Source organism: Pistacia vera, unplaced genomic scaffold, assembly GCF_008641045.1.
Source record: "Pistacia vera cultivar Batoury unplaced genomic scaffold, PisVer_v2 Contig575, whole genome shotgun sequence".
NCBI lineage: Eukaryota > Viridiplantae > Streptophyta > Magnoliopsida > Sapindales > Anacardiaceae > Pistacia > Pistacia vera.
The window spans coordinates 819,985-842,907 of NW_022196418.1; the positions used below are offsets into that span (position 1 = coordinate 819,985).

Here is a 22,923-nt window from a genome sequence, read left to right on the forward strand (position 1 = left end):
TTAGTTTTTTTACTAAAAGATTAACATCTAACTATAATATTTATTCTTTAATTTATAATATTCATTCTCTTTTGCTGGTTTTTGCTCTTCTCTTTTTCTTAAATTTCTTAAAATTTCAAAAAATCTAAGGGTTGCGTTTCTGCTGCTGCCACTGTCGGCCTCTATAATTGGAATGACGCACAATCGACTAGATCTCGCCTGTCGTGTGTCGATATGACCCTTTTTTGCCAGATTTGTGGCCAAAGATTCGACCGTTTCTGGTTAGATCTGACCGTTAACGATGACCATATCTTGACCGTCGTTGATGGTCAAACAACGGCCAAATGACGGCTAGATATTATGGCCGTCAATGACTAGATCTGTGGCTATAGATCTGATCGAAAAAGGTTATATCAATGCACGACCGGTCAGATCTAGCCGGTCGTGCACCATTTCGATAGCTTTCGACCACCGTTTGACAGTGGTGGCTGACTGCCAATAATAGTTGGGTGGATGGGGGTGTTTTGTCGATTTATAAACTTTTATTGTGGGGGTATTTAGCTAAATTAATAAATCTAGGGGTTAAAAATTATCTAAATATTTTAAGAATATTTAAAAAAATGTACAAAAAACATTCTCATAATCTTATGATATTTTCCAAAAATTATATTCAGATAAAAAATTCTATTGAATACTATCCTAAATACTTAAACAAACGAGGCCCTGAATTTTTTTCCAATGATCATATCTAGGTCTGTAGACCCGAATTTCAAATTCGAAATCCAAACTCGTTGTCCTTATTGTAAAAAATAAAAATTTTCTAATGGTATGGATTACCAATGGATGGGCAGAAGAGATGTCCTCATTGTAAATCCAACGAGCCCTAATCAAGTTGATCCTGAATCTTCGGAAGGCCGAATGACATGCATCCGCCCATAGTTTGCTGTATAGGCAAACTGATACCTATAAAGTTTGGAAATGATAAACATCTACTTTCTGTTAATATTTGTTAGTTAAGTTTAACTGAAGAAGGTTAGGATAGTAAATTCAAAAACAAATGAAGGGTAACTATGTCATTTATCCTTTTTTTTTTTTTTTTTTTTCCAATTGAACTCACGTCCCTTCTCTCAACTCTTCATCTTCCTCCTTTCTTCTTCAAAGTAGTCGCCGCCAGCATTCTTGTCAGCTTTCTTTCTTTTTTCCTACACCTCCCATCACCATCCTCCTTTATCCCTAACCGGATTTGACCCATTTTTGGTCGGAATTCCTCTTTCCCGTGACCCATCTTCACCCTAGCGACCGCTAGAATTTGGAGATTTGCTATCCTTTGCGCAGCGACAACAACCACTCAATCCACTTGATTTCTCCTTCCCCACAACTCTACTATTCCTGTTTTCCCTTGCTAATCCCACTGGTCGCTGCCTCTTCCCCACAAAGATCACCAAACCCACAGACTAAGGAAAAAAAAAAACAGATAAACCCATACTACCACAAATAGAGATCGTGCTGATTTGTTAGTATTCAAAGGTTTTTAGAGATTTGTGTTTTCATAGTTAGATTAAAGGTATATGGTGATATGGGCGATAGTGTTGGTGTTAACGTCAATGGTGGGGATTGGTGCAACATGTATCTTTCTTTTTGGAGACTTTACTATTGAGTTAATTGTGCGTGGGTGTTCTTTGCCATTGATTTTCGATGTTACAATCGACCGAGGTGCGTTTTCTCAACTTTTCGGCAAGGTTTGTGCTAATGGTGTCAGCATGTATCTTTCTCGTTTTGTTGGGTTTTTGGTGTTTGATCGGTGGGTTGTTGTTTAGAAGTGTTTGTGTTGCTATTGTGGTGTTTTTTTTCTAGTCGCCAGCCGCTCCGCATTGTTCCAACCTCGCTGCTTTATCGTCACCCACCACCTGTTCGACCTTTTGCCGCATCCAGCTCCTAGTCTGCCCAGCAACCATCTGTTCCACCTTGTACCACACTGTCCTTCAGCAGACGGAATTCATTAATAGAACCTGATGGAAAGTGAGTGTTTGTCATTTCCAAACTTTTTGGGTACCAATTTGTCTTTACCACAAACTACGGGTAGGTGCATGTCGTTCGGCCATCTTCAGAATCTGAAAAAAGACTTAAGAAATGGTATTGATGCGTGATTTTGACACCAACCAAATGCACGTGTGAAATGCTAAGCTGGCCCAGAAGACACACGTGGATGAGAGAATGAGAGTAAAAGCAATAGAGAACAGCGTTTAAAGTGGTTCAGATGCTCAAAGAAGCGAATCCTATGTCCACTGATTTTGTATTAATAATAATGGTCAGGTCGCGTTCAGTGGACTGACTTACAAATGATTACACAAGAGAGAGAATGCTATTTTTCTTTAGAGAGATTAGCTAATCCCCAAATGAGAGAGGAGCTCTCAATTTATAGTGGGATGGATTAAGGTTATGATTACTAAATCTGTGAGTTGGTGGGATTATCCGTGCAAATCCTTATTTATTTCCCATTGCCCACCTTCTAGAGTGATTTACGTTATTTGGTGCAGGGATTAGACACGTGGAATTGCTATAGCTCCTGGCTGGTCTGACACGCACCCAGTACCCTGACAAGGGCATGCCGTCCCTGTCATTGTATGACGTGGCTGCCTCTGACTGGCTACGGGCCTACCTAAGCTCTGACTTTTTATGCTAACTGGGTCTTGCATCAGCAGTACTTCTTCAGGCATAACAGAAGTCCCCTAGTTTTTAAGGTTTGAGGATCAAACCTTGGAAACTATGATTCATGTCGTGACAAGACGCCTTCGAGGAAACTTTGGTGATTCCAACCTGTTTGAAAAGAGGTCGAGACTACGCTTTTGTGCGCACGACCTGATACATTCTTTGCTTAAGGATAAATGACATGATCTTAGACCATACCAGTGCTTTGATTTCGATTTTCTGAAGTTCACGACCTGATTATACTTGGAATTCTCCTCCGGACAAGGGAATGGGTTGTTTCAAAACTGAATACTTGTCGAGAGTCACGTCGCTTCGCGACCAATGGGGTAAAGTTGAGGAGTCACGTCGCTTCATGATTGTCTAGATGAAGAGTGTTCTACATAACGATCTCTTCAGACGTCAGCTATTGCATTTTCGTAATGGATAGATTTAATGAAACGCCTTCTGCTCCAACAGACGTGTCCTGTGCGCAATAAATGCTAGCCATGCGCATTAAATGCATGACATGCTGAAACGATATCCCCTATTAGAGCATTAAATGCAGATTGGGGCGCATTTAATGCGGCAGGAGAATCGTGCCGTCGCTTGAGTTTTTCAATGGAGAAGGACGACGATTTGGTTTTTTTGGAGAGTGACGATCACCCTTCCCTGCGAATCTACGACATGTGGTCGCGATCAACGGTGAGATACATTTCTCCACCCAAACGTCTTTTGATTTCAAGAAAACCAAGCGCCAGTTCTTTTGCTATAAAACCCAAGTTCATTTTAGGCAATGTCACCATACTCATCTTTTCAGAGAGAGCAAGAGGCTTTTTCAAACTTAGATTCTTTGTCTTCCAAACCAGCGCATACCTGATATTCGAAGCAGAAGGATTCATCTTCATATTCCGAGAGGTAATGATCACTTTCTATTTTTATTTCTTACTTCCAGTAGTTGATAAATGATATTAGTCTTTCGGTAGTTGATTGGAGACGAAATTTTCTTGTTGGGTTCGAGTCATGAATGACAGCTCGAAACATTCTGTTAGGGTTTTTCTAGGATTTAGGAAGGGAAGTGTTTGCTTTCCTCCACTTCATCATACGAAATAGTGTACGAGGACTAAAAAGATTCCCTACTTGTGGCTTTTGCGGACTATAGTAGGATGGACCCCTCAATGACCAGATCCGAGGAAGGGACCAGTTCGTCTACGCAGGATGCTCCTATGAGTCCCACTCAAGAGATCTTCTCGGTACTTACTAGGGATGAGCTCGAAAGGGTGATAGACAAATACGCTATCCGCGTGGATGTCTTCCGTGATAGGACACGCATAGCTTGGTATCCGCCACATGGGTTGGCCGTGATCTCCGAGGATATCTTCAAGGGTGTGGGGTTGATCCCTTTCCACTCTTTTGTCAGGTCGGTCCTGGATCATTTTGGGATCATGCCAATGCAACTCACATCGAATGTGTACATGATCGCTGTTGCCATGTACATCGTGTGTCGTGAGAATGGATTGGGCGAGCTAACTGCGTTAGAGCTCGACTGCTCGTATATCCTAAAAAAAAGGAAGGACAAGGATTCCTACTGCTTGTCCAGGCGACCTACTATAAAAGCAGGGATACACAGTTACCCTAGCAATGCGGAGGCTTACGAGAAGAAGTTTCTCTTCTTTCGTTACGACGGCCTTTGCCGCTTCCAAGACCCGAGTAGGTTCTTTTCCCTTAACGAATTTATTTTTGTTTTTGTCCTTTGCTAACGAGCTATTTATTTTTCTAGTAGTTAATAAAACGACCAGTTTGGAGCTGCTCGCGGATCCAAACAGAATCATAGCCTTCGGTTTCTTGTTCGAAGTGAGTTACAACGCAAAGCTGCTCGTGACAACCACGAATTTGTGGAGATATGGCTTCTTTAACGTAGACGCGACCTTAGAGGCCCCCATCGAGTAAGTTGCGCTAACTAGGTATTTCTTGGTTGCGCAATGAACTATTTTTACTAACGACGCTCATATGCAGCAACTATGCCTCCAAAGGTGCTAGGGTCGCCACGATAAAAGGCAGTTTACTTTCCCTCGAGCGAGGACTGTTAGGATGATCGAAGCTGCTCCTAGTGGTCCCCCAATCGAAAGGGCAACATTGGGGGCTTCGATGCGTCATGCTGAGACTTCCCAACCTTCGGCGGGCACCCTAGTCCGACCTACAGCTCGCCGGAAGCAAAAGACAATGGCCTAGTGACCTAGGAAGAGGCGACAAACTCGGTTCAAAGATTCAAAGTTCGAACTGGAGGATTTGGGCGTTCAGCTCAGGAGGTCGCAGCCAGGCATTCCCATTGCTTCGAAAGCATCTTAAGCAGGGCAAAGCAAGGTCGCAGGCACTGGAAAGAGTTCGGGTAAGGAACCGATGAGCGACACCCCTGCCAGGGGCACCAACAAGGACACTCCAATGCTGGACTCGATGGGACAACTGTCGGATCATTTGCAGCTGGCAGTCTTCGCCTTGCTGGAGTGCGAACTCGCGGAAGTATTTGAAGAGTTTGTGGGTTCTAACCATGTGGACTTGATGTCCACATCAATCCAGCACATAAGCAAGGTAAAACGAATTGTCTTTAGAGAGGACTTTGCCTTTCCGTTCTTGGTAGGAAACTGACATTATTCCTTTTGTTCGCAGCTCTGCTCTCCATGCAACTATCCTTGCAAAAGGTTCAGCTAGGAGCTACTGCGGGAGAGGTCGCGTTGAAGGAAGAGAATGCGCAGCTTAAGCGAGACCTGGAAGCCACTGAAGCAGAAAAAGAGTTATCCACGGAATTAGTGAACAGTACTTGGGTGAAAGGAATGCGGCTCTTCGCACAGTGAATTTTCAAAAGGCTGAGCTCGAGAAGCATAGGGAAGAGGTAAAGGAGCTCCAGAGGACTATAGCTAGACTCTCCAGAGAGGTTGGCGAGAAAGACCAGGAGCTCAAAACGACCTCTCAACGGGCCTTACGAGCAGAGTAGGAGAAGGAGGCCTTCGAGAAGCAAAGGCAGGCTTTTGAGGCCGAACTCCAAGCAAGTCAGGGAAGAGTCACTTCACTGACCGAAGAGATGCAGAGCCAAGCAGTGGAGATCGAGGCAAAGGCTGTTGAATGGGCGATTGAGTCTATCTATGCCTTGCGGCCGAAGAATCCAGAGATTGATATGTCCGACCTCTCGGAGGATTGGCAGGAAACTCTCATATCCATGGCACGGCTCGACGATGAGGAACCAACAGAGGTCGCCCGAGGATTTGACGAGGGAGAGGGTTCGGGATACGCCCCGGAGAAGCCCGCAGCCAACTAGGCGGATGGTGACCAGCTCTAAGATGATGAGGTCAGCCCTCTAGGAGTTGGGGATCAGGACTAATAATTGCAATTTATTTTTGGGATCTTGTTCGCTGTACTTATTAATGAAATGCATCTTTCTTAATCTCTAGAGCACTTACAATTTCTGTACTCCATGAGATCGCATTCTAACCGTTTATAACATTAGAACAAGTCTATGCGAACATAATTATAACACGTTTATACGACCAGAATTACATGCGAAGATTATTACAAAAGAACAGGATAATACACTTATTATTTACATTTACAAAGATAGCAAAAAATAAAATCTTTACAAGGAAAAACTGAGTTCGGAATTACTGATAATATGGTCGGAGATGCTTAGTATTCCAAGCTTGGGGTACTTCGGAACCATTCAACCTTTTGAGATGATAAGTCCCCAGTCTTATCACTTTGGCGATGCGGTATGGACCTTCCGAGTTTAGTCCTAAAACTCCCGCACTTGATTTTCTAGTACCGAGAAGAACTTCCTTCAAAACAAGGTCGTCGACCCGGAAGTCTCTTCTTCTGACCTTAGAGTCGAAGAACCTCTTCACGTGTTGCTGATAGGTCGCTATTCTTAGCTTAACCTTGCTGCGATGTTCTTCAACTAGGTCCAGACTTGCACGCATAAGCACTTCATTGTCGGCTTCGTTGTACAGGTCCCTCCGAAGTGAACTAGTTCCTACCTCCACAGGGATCATCGCTTCGTAGCCACATGCTAGCGAAAAAGAGGTTTCTGAGATAAAGGTTCTCAGAGTTGTTCCGTATGCCCATAGGACTTCGAGAAGGTCGTCGGCCCAATTCCCCTTAGCTGCGCCAAGTTTTGCCTTCAAAGTGTGTTTGATGGTTTTGTTGACAGCTTCAACTTGACCATTTGCTTACGGCCTTGCGACTGAGGCAAATTTTTTATGAATACCCAGCTCGTTGCAAAATTGCTTGAACTCCTTGTTGTCGAATTGTTTACCATTGTCCGAGATAAGAGTATGAGGAATCCCATAGCGGCACCCAGTGTTCTTGAAGATGAAGTCCTTAAGCTTTCTGGTCATGATCGCGGCTAATGGTTCTACTTCGACCCACTTGGTGAAGTAATCCACCGCGACCACAACATACTTTACTCCCCTTTTACTAACTAGCATGGAACCGATGAGATCTATCCCCTACATGGAGAACGGCCAGGGGCTGGTCATAGTTATCAGCTGGTAGGAGAGAGCTCGCGGTATGTTCGCGAACCGCTGGCACTTGTCACACCTTTTGACAAATTTGTAGGTGTTCTCTTGGATTAGGGGCCAATAGTACCCTTGACGAACAACTTTATTAGCGAGAGATCGTGCGGCGGTGTGATTATTGCAAATCCCTTCATGTATCTCCCTCATGATGTAATCTGCCTCTTTGCTATTTACACATCGGAGGAGAGGGGCACTAAACTCTCGCCTGTATAGTTGGTTTTTGATGAGGGTGTAACAAGCAGATCTTGTTCGCAGAGTCCTTGCCTTGACCTAGTCGTTAGGCACGGTCCCATCTCTAAGGTACTGAATCACAAGGGTCATCCAGAAATTTGATTGTGTTACATTCATGGCCTGTTCGATCGAGCTGATACTGGGGGTCTCGATGAATCAAACAAGAATGCTCTCCGGTGCATCTGAGTCCAATGATAAGGCTATTCTTGCCAAGGCATCTGCCACAGAGTTACCATCTCTAGGAATTTGTGTGATCGTGAAGTGCTTAAACGGCTCGAGTGTGGCCTTAGCTTTCTTCAGATAGCTGATCATATTTTCTTCCTTGGCTTGGTACTCTCCCAAAATTTGGTTAATGACCAGCATGGAGTCGCTGTGGACGCTGATCGTGGTTGCACCCATTTCTCTGGCCAACAGCAGTCCAGCGAGCAGAGCTTCATACTCGGCCTCATTATTAGTTGCCTTAAATCCGAATCAGAGAATGCCGTGAATGCGAGCCCCTTTGGGACTCAAAAGGAGAAGACCTACCCCAACCCTTTTTCTATTCGATGGTCCATCGACGTAGAGGCTCTAGGTCGACAGATTTTGAGTAGTTTCCTGAATGACTTCGCTGGGTTGTTGCTCCGATTCACTTGTCGGATGATATGAGAATTCTTATATGAAGTCGACAACAGTCTGCCCTTTAATAGTTGCCTTTTGGTCTGTACTTCAAATCGAATTGACTTAATTTCATGGCCCATTTAAGCAATTTACCTGATGCCTCCGGTTTCTGGAGGGTTCGCCTGAGTGGGTAATTGGTCATTACATGGATCGTATGAGCGTGGAAGTAAGGTTGCAACTTCCTGGAAGCGATCAGCAGGGCATAAGCTACTCTCCCCATTTCTAGATACTGCATCTCGGCATCTAACAGATGCTTGCTCACGTAATACGTTGGCCATTGGACCCTATCCTCTTCTCTAATTAAGGCTGCACTGATCGCGAACTGAGAGACGGACAGATACAAGAGGATGATCTCTTGCGGGAGAGGCTTGGACAGAAGAGGTGGCTTCCCGAGGTGTTCTTTAATACCCTGGAATGCCTGTTCGCACTCAGGAGTCCACTTAAACTTTTTATTGGCCCTTAGAACATTGAAGAATGGCAAGCAGCGATCTGTTGCCCTCGATATGAAGCGACTTAGTGCCACTATTCGCCCATTAAGGCTCATGACTTGCTTTTTGTTGGTTGGGCTTTTCATATTGAGGAGAGCTTGGATTTTCTTGGGGTTGATCTCTATTCCCCGTTGGTTAACCATGTATCCCAGGAATTTTCCCGAGGATACTCCGAATGAGCACTTGAGGGGGTTTAGCTTCATTCTGTATTATCAGAGGATGTCGAACATCTTAGCGAGATGCGCAATGTGATCTGAAGCGACATGCGACTTGACCAGCATGTCATCTACATAGACCTCGATCAATTTTCTGATCTATTCGGAGAACATTCGGTTAACCAACAGCTAGTAAGTTACGCCAGCGTTCTTGAGGCCGAAGGGCATAACTCTGTAGCAGTACAGCCCCCGATCTGTAACAAAGGATGTATGCTCTTCGTTCAGCGCGTACATCATAATTTGATTGTATCCCGAGTACGCGTCCATAAAATTCAGCAGCTCGTGCCCTGAGATGGCATCCATGAGCTGGTCGATCTTGGACAGGGGAAAGCTATCTTTTGGGTATGCCTTGTTTAGGTAGGTGAAGTCGACGCAGGTCCGCCATTTGCCATTAGGCTTTTTTACTAGAACTGGGTTGTTAACCCAGGTCGGTTAGAGCGCTTCTCGAATGTATCCATTTCAAAGGAGGTTATCCACCTCAAGTTTTAAGGTAGCATATCGCTCTGGATCCATCGCTCTTCTCTTTTGGTGAACCGGCTTGGTTTCACTGACGATGTTCAATGCATGGCAAATAATATCCGGGCTAATCCTGACTATATCCACATGTGACCATGCGAACACATCGATATTCTCTCTGAGAAAGCTGGTCAGTTCGGTGGCGAGCTGGGGGTTGAGATTGCTCCCAATCCTTAACACTCTGCTCGGCTTGCTCTGGTCGACCGATACTTCAGACAGATCCTCAACTGGCCCACTGGAAGGGCATTCCAGAATACGAGGATCTATATTATCCTCAGTTGGGCTAGGCTGTGGCTCTATCCGGCTGATCGCCATTGCCTATCGAGGAATGCCGCACAAGATGTCTTTCCCTTTGCACGCCATCTCACTGCTTTCACATAACAGTCGCAAAATGCGCGCTGAGATACGCTGACTTCCCCTATCCCCATTGGGGTGGGGAACTTCATCTTCATATGATATATCGAAGTGACTGCCTTGAAGTTTCTCAGCAGAGGTCGCCCTAGGATACCATTAAAAGTGGATGGGCAATCCATTACCAAGAATTCAGTTACCTTGGTCACTTTGTCAAAGTCACCCAGCGTGACTGGAAGCAAGATCGTTCATTTGGGGATCAGGTGGTCTCCTATAAAACCATATAGAGGGATCGAGGCGGGCTTCAGGTCAGCCTCGTCCAAGTTCATTCTTTCGAAAGCTGTTTGGAACAGGATGTTCACAGCACTTCCGTTATCCACCAACATTCTGTAGACGTTATGGCGCCCTATTAGGGACGTGATCACAAGCGTGTCATCGTGGGGATGATGCAATCGAACTGCATCCTTTTCGGAGAAGGTAATTTCCTCTTCCCTGCGGACCTTTTGTGGTCGCCGCATTGTGTTCATCACACTGATAGGGTCGTGATGGGCTGCGCGAGCATACCTTTCCTAGGCACCTCACGAGTTCCCCGTGAGGTGCGGTCCTCTAAAGATCAAATTGACGCTGCATTACCTTTGCGATCACGTCGCTTCTTTCCTGGTTCCCCTTGATTTTTCTCTTGTGCGGGAGTGGAGTCATCAATATATTTCTTAAAATGCCCCTGCTTGATGAGGTCTTCGATTGCCTGTTTGAGAGCTCGACACTCATCGGCGTGATGCCCATTATCCCGATGAAAGCGACAGTATTTTTTAGTATTTCTGGCTGATTGGGGATTTTTCATGGGCTCAGACTCTCCGAGCAGGTTGGCTTCTTCCGACTTGTCAAGAATAGCCGATATAAACATATTCAAAGTCGTATACTGATTTCTGTTGTGATCGTAATGAGGAACGGGAGCATAAGACTTTTTGGGCTCATAGCGAGGTTTCTTTCCTTTTCGTTGATCGTCAGTAGCCTATCTGCGATCAACTCTCCTACTTTCCTCTCAACCAGATGCACTACCTAAAGCGCCGGGGTCACGGCGATGGAGCGCTGCCACGAAATTTTCAATATGGAGGTACTTTTCCGCAAGGTTATAGAAGCGGGTGAGGGAAACATCATCCTCAGCCTGTAACTCTTTCCATAGGTCGGTCTGTGGGTGAACTCTAGCTATGATGAGAGTCCGAACAGACTCTTCGGGAGTGTGAGCTACCTTATTAAGCTCTCTGTGGAATCGATCGATGTACGATTGGATGGATTCATCCATCTCTTGCCTTATATTGCTGAGGTAGCTCAAAGGCATTGAGAACTTTTAGTTTGCTTGGAAGTGCCTTAGGAGCGTTATGCTCATTTGAGGCCACGAGCTGATCAATCCCGCTGGGAGTGACCTGAACCATCGTTTGGCACAAGAGGTTAGAATTACTGCTAAACAATGACACTTCGCTAAATCTGAAACCTGGTGAAGCTCTATCAGGTCGTTGAATTTATACAAGTGATCTTGCGGATCATAATTTCCATCGAACGCTTGCATGTCGAGCATTCTAAATCTTGATGGGAGTGGGGCGGCTAACACTATCGGAGAAAAGAGAGACGCTGATGCGACATGCCCTTACTCATTTTGCTGAGCTCTTAGCTAGTCTAGAGCTCATTGCATCTCCTCAATCTGGGGTAGTGGAGCTATCTAAGGATTGCTTTTGCCTATGCGAGTTCGACCCTCGCGGTTACGATTGAGGAAAGTCCGGAGATCGGATTCCTCTTCGCCTTGGTCGACAGTTCCGGCTGCTCTTGGCACACGTTGGCTAGAGCCGTGTGATGGTGATGAATGGTGCGGGGAATTTTCACGACCTCCACGGTGGTACAAACCGCCCCGCAGAGTGTGGGAACCTCCCGCACGACTATGGTCAGGATTGTTTCTCTGGCGGTGATGAGAATTGCCCCGCCCAACACTTTTATGGGGGTGTTCATGTGACGTGGCGTGGGACAGCTTGGGCTGCGACCTTTCACCGAGTCTTAACGCCACAGGTATTCTACTCGGGACTTGGTCGGTGTTCACCGGCCCTTTGGAGCCTTTAAGCCCGTTTTTCGCCACTTGCTTACCCTTGCTTCGATGCCCTTTCATGCGACCTATAGGCTTTTTTGGCGGTTGTACCGCCCCAGCTGATTCGGGTCGCACGCCTTAGTCCAAACAGTTCAATCTTTGTTTGACTGTTTGGAGAGTGTTGTTGAACCTCTCCAGGTAGCTCATAATGGCAGGGTCAAGTTGTGAACTTGATGGGATATCCCCCGTAGCATTTTGCAGAATCGAAGGTACCTTGGGAGAGGTGTCCTCCTGTACTTGGGGGATCTCCTGAGCACCCTGGTCGGTTCACTCAGGTTTAAGTCGGTGGGCTATTTGTTGTTGTAGGACCAGTAAGTTAGAGATTCTCCTGATGAAGGACGAATACTAAATCAGGCCCTCCTTCTAGCGCCAAACTGTTGATCCGTGATTTTGACACTAACCAAACGCACATGTGAAATGCTAAGCTGGTCCAGAAGACACGTGGCTGAGAGAATGAGAGTAAAAGCAACAGAGAACAGAGTTTAAAGTGGTTCGGATGCTCAAAGAAGTGAATCCTACGTCCACTGATTTTGTATTAATAATAATGGTCAGGTCGTGTTCAGCGGACTGACTTACAAATGATTACATGAGAGAGAGAATGCTATTTTTCTTTAGAGAGATTAGCTAATCCCCCAAATGAGAGAGGAGCTCTCAATTTATAGCGAGATGGATTAAGGTTATGATTACTAAATCTATGAGTTGGTGGGATTATCCATGCAAATCCTTCTTTATTTTCCATTGCCCACCTTCTAGAGTGATTTACGCGATTTGGTACAGGGATTAGACACGTGGAATCGCTATAGCTCTTGGCCGGTCTGACGTGCACCCAATGCCCTGACACGAGCATGCCGTCCCTGTCATTGTATGACGTGGCTGCCTCTGACTGGCTATGGGCCTACCTAAGCTCTGACTTTTTATGCTGACTGGGTCTTGCATCAGCCCTACTTCTTCAGGCATAACAAATTGTATTCTCAAAATCCATCGAAGACAGTAATAGCAACCAGTTTTATAGCTAGTACACCCGATGATATTCCTGCAACTTTGAAGAGGAATGGAAGCGACAACTCTGCCTCTATAATGGGTGCACTACTCAGGGCTCAAGTCACAATTTGGACTGATGTGGATGGAGTGTAGAGTGCAGACCCAAGAACAGGTTTGTATGGAGCCTTATATATGCTTATCTTGCAAAATCACTCTAATGTTTGGATATCTTCTTAGAACTTTAAGAAAACATTACTATTAGGTTATATCGTAATGTGAAGAGCTATCTTCTCTGCAGTTAGCGAAGCTGTGATACTGAGGATATTGTCTTACCAAGAGGCCTGGGAAATGGTGAACTGATTACTACTCATATGTCTGTCAAAGTTGTGTAACTTTCTGACTTACGTTTCTAAATTAAATTCATGTCATTGTGCAGTCATGTTTTGAGGCAAATGTCTTGCACCCTCGCACCATTATCCCAGTAATGCGATATGACATTCCAAAGGGTTTGAAACAATTGACAATTTAGCTCTAATCAACGTTGAGGGGTGAGCATTTCTGCTGCAATTTCCACTGCATGTGAAAGATGAGGATTATAAATTGGATACATACCAAATCGTCTTGCATTAAAATTCAAAACTAAAAAATTATGGAATTAATTTCAGTCTGATCCAAATTCAAAAAATCTGCAATTAGTTTCAAACTCCAATAATCTGAGAAAAATACATACAAAGATATGAGATTGTAAAATGCTTAACAAAAGGAGAAATTTAAAAATAGCTGTTGGTATGGTCTGTCCTCCCCCAAGTTAAGTTATGAAGCTATATGCTCTTTCATACACGGCACCTCAATAAGTATTGAACTTTTTCTTTTGGCAGGCAGCAGTTCTTAAGGAAGAATTTAACATTGACTTGCGTGTTATGGGAATTACATGCTCCAGGAATACGCTGTTGAGTGACTCGTAAGTTTTAAGATTTATATGGATATTCCTAGGGGTACGATATCATATTTCAGAAACAATATTGTGACTTTGCTCTTCCTTCTGTGAATTAATAACTGTTCATATAATACAAACTTTTTTTTCTTGGTTGGTCGTTAGGAGTTCAATTTGGGTTTGTATGGGGGGATGGGTTGATTAATCAAACTGCTTGTTTTATTCATTATAAGCATATTACTCTGCAGCCTATGGACTTATTGATCTTCCATTATAGGGGCATTGACTTGTGGAGATGGAGAGAGCTATTAAAGGTGAAAGAAGTAGCCGACCTCACATGTGCATTGGAATCATTTCTTCCCAAATACGGTTTTGGTCGATTGTACAGCTGACTCACATGTTGCCAGTTGTTACCATGATTGGTTGTGTAAAGGGATTCATGTGATCACACCAAACAAAAAAGCGAATTCTGGGCCTCTTGATCAAGTAATGTTAACTTTGGCCAAGTCATTTGGATATTATAATTATAACAATAATATGATAATTATGAAGTCCTAATTCTGGACGAGTTAATGTCTTGGTCCACCTTTCTGTTAACATAGAAGACGATAATTCGGATTGCATAATCAACTCTTCTATAAGATTATTTGTCCTTGCTTGAATCTTGTTGTTTGTCGATCCTTTTGGTGGCTGATGTAATTTCCACGTCAATCCAGTATTTAAAGCTGAGGGCCCTTCAACGGAAATCCTACACACACTACTTTTTGAAGCAACTGTTGGCGCTGGTCTTCAAAATCATTAGCACTTTATGTAGACTGCTTGAAACTGGGGACAAGATATTGCGCACTGAAGGCATTTTCAGGTCAGGCATAGTTACTTTGTTGGGTAGCCCGAAACAGTCATGCTTACAAAACACGAAGTTGGTCGAGCATCTAAAATGCATGTTGCTTTACATAAGTAACTTGCACAAGCCTTAACACTTGATTTATTGTTACTTTGAGTTATCTATCTAACAACTTTATAGGCACACAAAATTTCAGTGAGGTGGTGGCCAAGGCAAAAGAAGCAGGTTATACTGAATCAGACCCTAGAGATGATCTATCTGGAACGGACGTTGCATTATTTCTTAGTTATGTTATTTAAATGTGCATTAAAGTTCATAAGGGTGGTTTTTTTTTTTTTTTTTGGTGCCACCACTATGAGCAATTCCCAAATGCCAAAAGACAGTTAAGACATATTGTCGCCATACTATAACAGCCTCATTGTTAAGGGATCTATGGCAAACTTTATTTGATGACTGATCACTGATGAGTTAGCGAGCTCACCTTTTTTGTGATATTTATCTGATTTATCATTTAAAAAACGATTCTTTATGTATTACGTAGTACCACTCTGGTCCAACCAGATGTTATGGTTGAATCAAACTATTAATGATATTTATTGCCTCTGATCTCTTTGGTAGTTATGTGATTGCTAATCAAATATGGGACGATCGTAAAGGCATGCTATCTATTTGGAATAGGCCAAACAGTGACTATATTATACCGCTTCTATATGTATTTATTCCATGCCTCCATGCTGAATCCATTTAGATGAGAACAGAGTCATAAAATGAATTTCTTTCTGCAGGTGATAATTCTTGCTAGAGAATCTGGTCTGAATCTGGAACTTTCTAATCTCCCTGTTCACAGTCTTGTGCCCGAACCTTTAAGGGTAAGACATTTTTCTCAATTCCATATTGGATTAAGGAAGAAGTTCATCTTCAATGTGATGTTCTAATTTTTGGCCGCAGGCTTGTGCATCTGCCGAAGAGTTCATGAAGCAATTACCGCAATATGACCAAGAACTGTCCAAGGAAAGACAAGAAGCTGAGGATGCATGAGAAGTGAGTTTTGTGTAAAACAGTGTTGGAAGTTTGACCTTTCAGTAGAGCTAGACTCAGATTTCCTAATTACAATACCTCAAAATTGAGTCTGAATCATGGTTTAAATTCTAATCAGTCCCTAAAAAGTTAAAGAAGTAAGCTGGGCGCACATTTTTAATCCTGTGGAAAATAAATGGCCCTACAATCTTAGAGAATACAATACTTTTGAACAACATATTATGACTCCCTAGACAGAAGAATTCTGAAAAGTTTGAGAAAATTTTTTAGTTCTTCTGGAAGTAGGTCTTAATATATGATCACAAATTATGGGGTGGTCCCTCCTTTTTCTGGAGCCAGTTTACAAGAATAAGTTTCGCTTTTTTTTTTTTTTTGCATAACGTGTAAGATCTTGTCTCTGCTTCTAATGTGTATTCTCAGATTCTGAGCTACATTGGAGTGGTGGATGCTGTCAACCAAAAAGGTATGATGCAGTTCCGAAGATACAAGAAAGGCCATCCATTTGCACAGCTCTCTGGTTCTGATAATTTCGTAGCTTTCACGACAAGAAGGAAAATAGTGTTAGATTAGTTTTGGCAATGTAGTCTTTTGTTTTGATTTCTGCCCAAGTCGCGTGGCTGATGCTAAATGTATGCTCTTGATCTTGATAACGTATATCTGGAAATACACTTTATATATATATATATATATTGCCATCTGACAAAGTGATGTGTGAACACAAACTTTGCACTATTCAAACACAATTTAAGCCTCTTTTTCTACAGTTATGGTACTTAAATTGTTCTCCTGCATCAAGTGAACAAGAGTACAAAGTGTATTTGTTAGAGGATTTGCTTTAGCTAAAATGCGTCTCCTTAGGTTGGTTCAAGATTTGAATTTAACTAAGGAAGACATGAGGAATGAAACCTACGTGGCTTATGAGAAAGAACGTTATAATCAAAGAAGTCATTAACAATAATTACTTCAGCCGATCACTGGCCAAACTCAAAGTCTGATATAAACTTCATTTGTGTTTCTCAATTAAATGAATCAAGTCAACTGAAAAGTCTGATAACAGTTGAATGGTTTTTTCCCTGTTATCTTTGGACCAATATTGCAAGTTTTAGTACTTATATCACCAGAAGCAATTAAGCAAGTTAAACTAGGAGATCTCCGAAAGCTCATGAATCTGCAGAAACTCCTCATTGAAGGTTTTAAGTGTTTTGCCTACATCAAAATTCCAAAACTTTAAATTAGATAAAGAAAATTCAATATCATCACTATCCAGACAAATTCAAATAAACGTTTCCACGTCAAATAGATTATGTGAATCTGGGAAAAAACTAATAACAAAGTTAAAAGATCTTTCTTTCAGTTAAAAAAAAAAAAAAAAAAAGAAAGCCCACAACTTGTCAAAGAGGGGACAGTAATAGTCTTCCTATTCAAATTTTATTCTGATAAATTTGAAATTATTATTTGCTTATATAGAATTACATATATATAAAAAATTAACTTCACTTGGAAGCATAGCAAAAAGCCATAGATGAATCTCCAGAACAGAGGAAATAAATATTATATTTGGGAGAGAGAGTACAGAAAGATTTACATTTGAACGTTGTCAGAACCAACTCAATAAACAATTTAAACATTAATATGAACTTAATAAGAAAAAAAGAATGAATCCCGATTCATATAACCAAGTTCAGCCGTTTCCATAGCCATAATCTTTCATGGGATTTCTTGTTGCGTGAATAGTAAAGGAGAGGGCCAGAGCCTCAGAGTAAGAGGGTACAGAGTCAGGTCATCGTCAAGATTCTAATTTACATTGAATCAATGTTATATCACTATGACAAAGAACTTGTTTGGACGAGACGATAAGCGAGGGCATCATAAGAAGTAAAAACAAATGATACCGATGGAAAAAAAAAAAAAGATGTGGCATAACCATTCAACCCAAGACATTTAACCTAAGAATCCAAGCAAAAGGAAATCTTAAGAAGATAAGACGTTATAGAAAACTTACCAGGAAAAAAAAAAAAAAAAAAAAAGGGAAGGAAGTAAGGAAGAAAGATAGGAACTTATTTACCTTGAGCTGGATTCACCACCGTAGGAATGTTCAATTTTCAATTTCTTGGACTCTGGTTTCTCTTCCCTTGTCGTTAAGAAGATAAGACGTTATAGAAAGGAAAAAAAAGGAAAAAAAATGAAAGGAAGGAAGAAAGATAGCAACTTATTTACCCTGAGCTGGATTCGCCACGGTAGAAATGTTCAACTTTCACTTTCATGGACTCTGGCTTCTCTTCCCTTGTCGTTAACTCTAAGGATGGACCCCAAACTCCACACTTTTTCACGTTGCAACAACCTAATTTTTCAATATTTAAATTCTCAACATAAAATCGGATGGTCATCTCACAATATTTGTGATTTTCAATACTGTGCGACCCAGAGAACTTCAAAGCATTATCAGATCCCAGGAATACGTGATCTGAGTCCACATTGTCAGGTCCATTACCATAGTCCCATCCCCTCAAAGTTCCCTGGAACAAGTCCATTATACCATTTTCCCTTGTGAGCACGCAGTCAAAGCCAACCACCAAACCCTCGCCTTCATTATGATAGTTTCGAAACCCCACAACAACACAGATGAGAAGAGAATTCAAGTCACTAGAGCAAAGATTTGCTTGTTTCTCCAGAGTTATAAAAGATCCTATTCTTTGAAAGTTGAACCACTCTGGGATTTCCCATCCAGGGAAACAGATACAACCACTAGCCATTTTTGAAACAGCAAATCTCTGTACAAAAAGTAAAAAAATGAAGTCAATCACTTATAACATTGGTAAACGTTAACATATATCATTAACAATTTTGTTTTTCTGACTAAAGTAATGAAAATCATATGAAAAAAGAAAGACCGAGGAGACCTTTTAGCCTTTCTCAACAATACATACCTTTCCAAAAAGATAAATATTTGGTGACGATCCAAAATCTTCAATATTTTTACTGAGGGCTAAGAGATCCAGTTTGAAGCAATTGCTGAAGTTGACTTTTATGCTTTGAGTAATATGTCCAATGAAGAAAACTGAAAATTTTGATGGTGCTTCCAATGCTGTGCAATTGCTTGCATCTATATTTTCTAATTTACTTGGCAGCTCTGGTAGGATTTCAAGCCTCTTGCAATATCTTAGGTCAAGATAAGATAACTTGGACAGTTTTACAATGCTTGTCGGAATGCTCTTAAAGAAGTTTCTGCCAAGAAGTAAACTTCTTAGTGTGGATAACTGACCAAGATTGTTTGGCAATTCCTCAATACCACAGCTTGTCAGATCTAATTCTTCTACACAGCGCAAATTTAGAATGGATGTTGGTAATTCTCGCGTAGGTACCCTCTGTGCTTTAAGCACCCTCAAAGCTTCTAAATTTCCCATGTTATCAGGCAATCCATGAAGTTTTGAACACCCTGAGAGATTGAGATGTTCAAGAGATTTTAACTCGCAGATATTGCTTGTAACACTCTCAAGCATTGAGCAGTCTTTAAGATTCAATATAACTAGTCCGGATAAATTCTCTATTGACGACGGCAACTCCTCTATTGCAGTTTCATCTAAATATAGCTCTTTCATATTCCAAGAGATCTGTGGAAACTTCTTAAGATTTGAGCACCCAGAAAAGATAGCTTTTTCGAGAGATTCTAGATGAATACCTGTTGGAAGACTACCAAGGCTTTTACATTGCCTTAGATTTAAGATAAGAAGCTTATAATTGAGACCATAAATGGATGAGGCAATCTCACGCAAACTTGTACAACCTTCTAAAATCAAATTTTCAAGATTTGGGGTCAATGAGAGATCTTGAATCCTTAGATGTTTAGAGAAACTGAGATCAATATGTTTCAAATTATGAAGCTGTAAATAGGAAATAAATAATCAGTAACACATATTAGTATCTTTGATATTGAGAACTTAAGAAAGAAATATNTTGCTTGGAACACTCTCAAGCATTGAGCACCCAGAAAAGATAACTTTTTTGAGAGATTCTAGACGAATGCCTGTTGGAAGACTACCAAGGCTTTTACATTGCCTTAGATTTAAGAAAAGGAGCTTATAATTGAGACCATCAATGGATGAGACAATCTCACACAAACTAGTACAACCTTCCAAAATCAAATTTTCAAGATTTGAGGTCAATGAGAGATCTTGAATTCTTAGATGTTTAGAGAAACTGAGATCAATATGTTTCAAATTATGAAGCTACAAATAGGAAAGAAATAATCAGTAACACATATTAGTATACATGATATTGAGAACTTAAGAAAGAAATATCGGAATATTAATATCACTACATTACCTGGGCACCAGACCAAAGTTGTTCAATATTGCTATGAGGCATGTCAAGTGCAACAAGGTACTCCGGTATAAAATTTGGCTGCAATGATTTCAATGGACATCCATGCCAAGACAAGTATCGTAGATCAGTGGCAACAGAATTAAGCCCGTGAGAAACATGCACTTTATTGATATTATTCACTTCATTTAACGCGTTATGTAGTTTAAAGAATCTCAGTTGATCCATCACTCCTAAAGCAGAAGGTTGTAAGTTTATGATCTCCCCTTGTCCAGACATGTCTAAACATATGCCTTCGATTGCATTAGATATCTGATACAAGGGAAAATGATACTGAGGAATGAGCTATAACGTATTTAAGAGTTTATTTACATGAATAATATATTTTTTTTTCGACTTCCTTCTAAGATGATTAAACATAAGCCAAAACTCATCCAAGCTAATGCAAATAGGAAAAGTGGAAACATAATTCTCAAAAGCAATATTATATTAGATCTCATAGGCATAAAATATCAAATTAGAATTTATATAATGTGCTTGACACTTACCTTATTTTTTTCTAATACTCCGTAGATATCCTTATGGTACCATAAACGACTATGTTTACCAGGATCTATTATGGATTCCTATCGAACAGTTTCCCAACCCGTTTCTTGAAGCAAATCATGCATCGTTATCTTGTTATCCTCTGATATAGTTATGAGACACTTATCAATGAGAACACTTAATGCAATTTCAGCCTCCCAGTCACAAGCATTCAAAAAGTCTACCACAAAATCCTTACTCTCTCCTTTAAGGAAACATGCAATATCTAGAAATATGCGCTGTTCATCATCATGTAGATCATCATAACTTATTTTTAGTACCTTGTGAATATCCCTATGAGGAATTATTTTGAATTTTTTTAATGCACTTTCCCAAACTTCTTTTGACTTGCCAAGTAAGTAATAACCTAACACTTTAATAGCTAATGGAACACCTTTAGTATATTTTACTACCCTATTTGACAAGTCACCATTATCCATGTTGGGACCATTTTGCCGAAAAGCATACCAACTAAAAAGCTGAAGAGCTTCATTCTTAAGTAGCCCTTTCATCTTGTATATATTAATGTCATCCGCTCCACAATTTTGAAGCACTTGTTTGTCCGTTGCTGTTATAATTATTCGACTTCCTGGACCCAAGCAATTAGTATTGTCAATTAAAGATTCTACTTGCCCTATAGTAGTCACATCATCAAAAACAATGAGAACTTTTTTACGATCAAGCCTTCCTTTTGTGAAGCTGACATGATGCTTTAATATAGTAGAAAGAAGTTCTTGCCGCATTGAAGTTAGTCCACAAGGCCTCATTGATTCTTCCCTAATATTTCTAGCAAAGTATGAACCTTCAAACTGATTGCTTATTTTGTCAAATACACTCTTTGCAATAGATGTCTTGCCTATACCACGCATTCCCCAAATTCCTACAATGTGAACAATTCCCAACCTAATTTGCAGTAAAGATTCAATTTTTTGAATGATTGATTCTACTCCAACCAATTTCTTGTCATTATTATTTGGGGACATGAAATTTAAGAACTTCAAAATATCTTCCATAACTATATTTGCAAGACCAAAATCATCCCTAAGAAAAATGAAAAAAAAAAAAATTGTTAAAAATGTAGTAAACCGTTAAGAAATGAAAGAAAAAGTCAATTGAAGCTTACCTATGCAACATTATTCAAAGAAAATTCTTAGGTGCAGGCATCTTGAAATTTTTTATATATGGACCTACGGTTAAGTGACTAATATAATGTTGAGTCTTCATTTATTAGCTTAAGTTTTAAGGTGGGATGGCAATTTAACATGGTATGAAAGCTAAAGGTCTAAAGTTCAAATCTTCACATTCAATTGGATAAAATAAAAAATAAAAAACAATCCACAATTAATGTTGAGAGGCCTATTGGACTAATATAATGTTGAGCTCTTAGCATGTTAAAATATTTCAGTATTCAAGTTCTAACAAACATGTAAAATATTTTGCAAAAAGTAAGTTAGTAACTAGCTACTTAATTTGTGAATTTTAATGTAAGTAAAGAGTATTTTTTATTAGGCATTGAAAAAAAAAAAGTCTTCTTCAGTCCAATGAAATATATATGGAATCTCTCTTAAACTACTTGATATATAATGTGAAAGTTAAAATCAGCTAAACAGCAAGAGTACTAAATTGAAGGGTAGAGTATTACGATCTCTGCTTTGACCTGCCAGATAGGTTGGCTGCGTCTGTCAAAGCATTCTTCCATGTCTGAATCTTGTCTTTAGACTGTTCTTCTGTCATTTGTAGCTTCTCTAACTTCTCCTCATCAAAACTTTCTACAAGCTTGGAAAATCCATCTCCAAAAATTTCAGTTTGATTCCTTACTTCTGATGGATTTATGCGATAGAAAACTGGTATTACCACCTGTTTTTTTGTTTTCTTGCACTCCAGGATCTTCACAAGTTCTTCAAGACACCATCTTGAAGATGCATAACCTTTCGAGAAAATAATAACTGAAATCATTGATTCTTCAATTGCACTCATAAGAGATGACGAAATCTCCTCCCCTGTTTTAAGTTCATCATCAATGAAAACGTTTATACCTCTACTCTCCAAAACTCCATGTAAAGTGCTGGTAAATGTGGTCCGGGTGTCCTCGCCACAGAAACTGAGGAAAACATCATGCTTCCTCACTTCAACAGCCGTGGAAGAAGAAGAAGAAGCCATCGTACTTGATAGACTTTCAAAAATGAAGCAGCACCATCTCAAGAAGCAATACGAAAAGTTTTATCATAAAAGTGTGATTGCCTGATCTGCTATCTCGAACCTTCCACAAAGTTTAATTAATTATTTCTTATCTCTTAGTGTTTGATTGAAATTTCTCGCATTTTGACCTCCCAAAAGATTTATTTGCCGCGTGGGAATCTACTCCCACATTTCTATAACATATTTAATCTCTTTAATCTT

The 22,923-nt window shown here is 40.8% G+C and overlaps 1 protein-coding gene and 1 pseudogene across 1 annotated transcript; one reads left to right on the forward strand and one right to left on the reverse strand.

The window, feature by feature from the left end:
* The first annotated feature begins 801 nt into the window (after positions 1–801).
* LOC116109204 lies at positions 802–16,225 on the forward strand (annotated as a pseudogene).
* Positions 16,226–16,313: 88 nt separating this feature from the next.
* LOC116109205 (TMV resistance protein N-like) lies at positions 16,314–22,683 on the reverse strand. The gene is made up of 8 exons (XM_031395436.1): positions 22,166–22,683; positions 20,574–21,564; positions 19,942–20,250; positions 19,617–19,844; positions 18,546–19,499; positions 17,836–18,389; positions 17,684–17,749; positions 16,314–16,824 (listed from the first exon to the last, which is right to left on the reverse strand). The coding sequence occupies exons 1-8, from the start codon at positions 22,681–22,683 to the stop codon at positions 16,812–16,814; spliced, it is 3,633 nt and encodes a 1,210-aa protein (XP_031251296.1). The 3' UTR covers positions 16,314–16,811.
* Positions 22,684–22,923: the final 240 nt, after the last annotated feature.